Genomic DNA, 2758 nt, shown 5'->3' with positions numbered 1-2758 from the left:
CAGGCACCCAAGCCACGGCTTGCCAGCCAGCTCAGAAACCCCTCGCTGCCCACCACCCCTCTGTCTGTCCGGCAGCTCTCTGGTTTATTTTAAGCTCCCTTCCCCAAAAACAAGCTTCTAACCTTTAACAGTGAGCAAACTGGATGCAGATATAAAAAAAAAAAAAAAAAAAAAAAAAAAAAAAAAAGTTAAGCTTGGGAAGAAGAAAACTGAAAAACTATCACTTTCAGATAAAACAACAAAACCGCAGGAATCATTCTATCCTGCAAGATCAGTTCTCCGAGATAAGAGGGAAAAAAATGACCGTGGGATTACAGGAAACCCACCGACCTCCGAGCAGCGGAGCGGCTCCTCCCGCCCGCTGCAGGCACCGCGCTCTGAAGGCCCGCAGCCCCCGGGCGCTGCGTGGGGCACGCTCCGTCCCCGCACATCGCACACCACGAGCAGTTGCAGCGGGGCCCACCCCGGGTACAGAGAGCACACCCGCATCACTGTATAACCGGAGCCCGGGTGGAATGCAGCCTTTTGGGTGCCGCGTCTCAGGTTCACGCTCGTCTCCGAAGTACGATTTTATTGCCGCTTGTGCCTTATGTAAGCCATCCGCCGGCAGCACCGGGGAGAAAAGCCCCGAGGAGCCCCCACCCGCCACTTTCTCGTCCTGTGCTCCACGGAGGGCTATGCAGCGGGGAAACGCCGCGCAAAGAAAAGCAGACCCGAGGCTCAGCCGGCGCTACTCCGGCACAACGCCTGGATGCGGCGCAGCCCGGCGGTGCGAGGCTGGAACACTTCCTGGGATGGCTGGAAAGGCTCATTCAATACCCGGCGATCATTCTTTCTGAGCCACCCGGCGCAGAACTACAATCCCGAGGGCTGGGTGGGGGCAGCCGAGCGTGTGCCTGGGGAAGGGGCACGGCTCACCATTGTCTCTCGCCTCGGTATCGCTGCCGGAGGCGTTCTGCGTTCCCCTCGATGGTACCGGCGGAAGGTGCTCCGCCGCCGGGCCCCCGCCGCGCCGCCGCCCCACGAAGTTCGGGCAACAGGCGCCGGGCCGGGCACCCTCCGCAGGCCGAGCCCCGAGGCCGGGAGCCGCGCCGCTTACCTTTCACTTGACTTTCATACTCCGCTATAATCTCTTTGTCCTTTTTGAATCTGCTCGGGGTTGACATTATCCACTTGCTTCTTCCGCTTCTCCCCCTTCTCTTCTGCTTTGATTACTATGAATTATTAATTGTTATTATTTTCCGGACGGGCTCGCCAGCCGCCCCGGCTCCCCTCGAGCCCGAGCGAGCGCGGCGGAGGGCGCTGCCCCGCGGGAGCGCCGCCGGCAGAGCGGCAGTGAGGCGGGAGGCGGCGCTCAGACCAAGCCCGGCGCGGGCACCATCGCCTCCGGCAGCGCCGCCGGCAGCAGCAAGGCGCTCCGCGGCCCGGGGCCGCCGCAGGGCGGGGCGGCGGCGGCGGCGGCAGAAGGGCTGCCGGGGGCACCGCTTCCACTAGGCGAGGGCGGGGGCCCGGCGGCTGCGCCCCACCATTGTTACTGCTCCTCCCGCACCCAGGAAAAAGGAAGAGAAGGAGAGCGCGGGCGGTGGGAGGGAAGGAGCGGGGAGGAGAGCTGGCTGGCGGCCGCGCTCGGTCCGTACGCCAGAGGCACTGCTTACTGCCGCCGCGCTCGCCTGGGTGGGGACTCGGGGCCAGCGCTCGCCCCGCCGCCGCTATCCCCGCGCAGCAGCGCCCAGCGCATGGCCCAGCCCCGGCGCGGGGCGGCACCCTGCCGCGCCCCGGAGAGGTGTCTCCGAGAATAAACTTCTCCCCGCCCCCCCCCGCCGGTCTCTCCTCCCTTCCTGCCTCCTGGGTCGCTCGCTCTGTTCCCGGGGGCGCCCGCTCCGCCTGTCTCTGTTGGCAGCTGGGCCGGCAGGCCCCGCCGTGCCTCGCTGCCCCGAGGCGGGAGGCCCAGCAGCCCGGCGGGCGGCAAGAGGAAAGGGGCCGCCCCCGGCGAGCAGATGGCGGCCGGGTGCCCGCTGGGGAAGGCTGTGTGAGGGGGCGGCGGGGTGACGGAGGGGCCTCGAGCCGGCGGGGAAAGTTAAAGCCTCGCACTGCCGCCTCCGCAGAGCTGCACGGAGCCGGAGGGGCCGGGAGTAGAGGTGACCGCCGGGCACTCCGCGTTTCCCCTGAGGGCAGCCCACGGTTTCGCGGCCCCTTTTCTGTGCGGGGCCGCGGCTGCCCCGTGCCCGCGGCAACAGTGATGGGGCGTGGCGGCATCGTGAAAAGGCTGCGGCTCCTCTCGGGGTGCAGCTCCGTCCCGAAGGCAGGGCTGTCACCACCCCTCCTGGCAGTTCTCGTAGGAGGGGACAAAGCAGGGTGGGAGACACCCGAAATCTTGCTCCCTTGAAGTGCTGTGCGTGGCACATGGGGCCCTAGGCCCTGCTGGGCATTAATGTGAGGATGAACACCAGGCCAGTGAGCAGTGGTGTGTGGCCCTGCGTGAAACCCTGTGCGCCGAGCTCTGCAGTGAGCAGAAGGCCGTCCAGAAGGGCAGAAAGGGCTGCAGGTGGGAGCACAGCCTCCGTGCCCTTGCTCTGGGGTGACTCCAGCAGTGTGGGGTCAGCCTCCATCTCTGCCTGCAGAGCTGGCACCGGGCTCAGCCCTACGGGGTTGTGGAGGATGAGCTAGCTGCCAGTGCTGCAGGCTGAGATGATGGTGTGTGTGCCAGGAGCTGAGCACAGCAGTTAGCGGAGCCAGTAGCCATGCTGCTTATAGGTCC

General features: G+C 66.0%; 1 protein-coding gene across 3 annotated transcripts in view; it reads right to left on the bottom strand.

The window, feature by feature from the left end:
• Window positions 1-1306, bottom strand: part of SRGAP1 (SLIT-ROBO Rho GTPase activating protein 1) — a 149574-nt gene extending 148268 nt beyond the window's left edge. For all 3 annotated transcript variants that reach the window (XM_021385062.1, XM_021385063.1, XM_021385064.1), the window contains exon 1: window positions 1100-1306. In XM_021385062.1, the coding sequence (XP_021240737.1) occupies window positions 1100-1166 (67 nt within the window). In that variant the 5' untranslated portion in view covers window positions 1167-1306. The remainder of the gene's footprint in view (window positions 1-1099) is intronic.

Source organism: Numida meleagris, chromosome 1 (genome assembly GCF_002078875.1).
Source record: "Numida meleagris isolate 19003 breed g44 Domestic line chromosome 1, NumMel1.0, whole genome shotgun sequence".
Classification (NCBI taxonomy): domain Eukaryota; kingdom Metazoa; phylum Chordata; class Aves; order Galliformes; family Numididae; genus Numida; species Numida meleagris.
The sequence above is the reverse complement of the archived record's forward strand: the minus strand, read 5'-3'. Positions and strand labels throughout refer to the sequence as shown.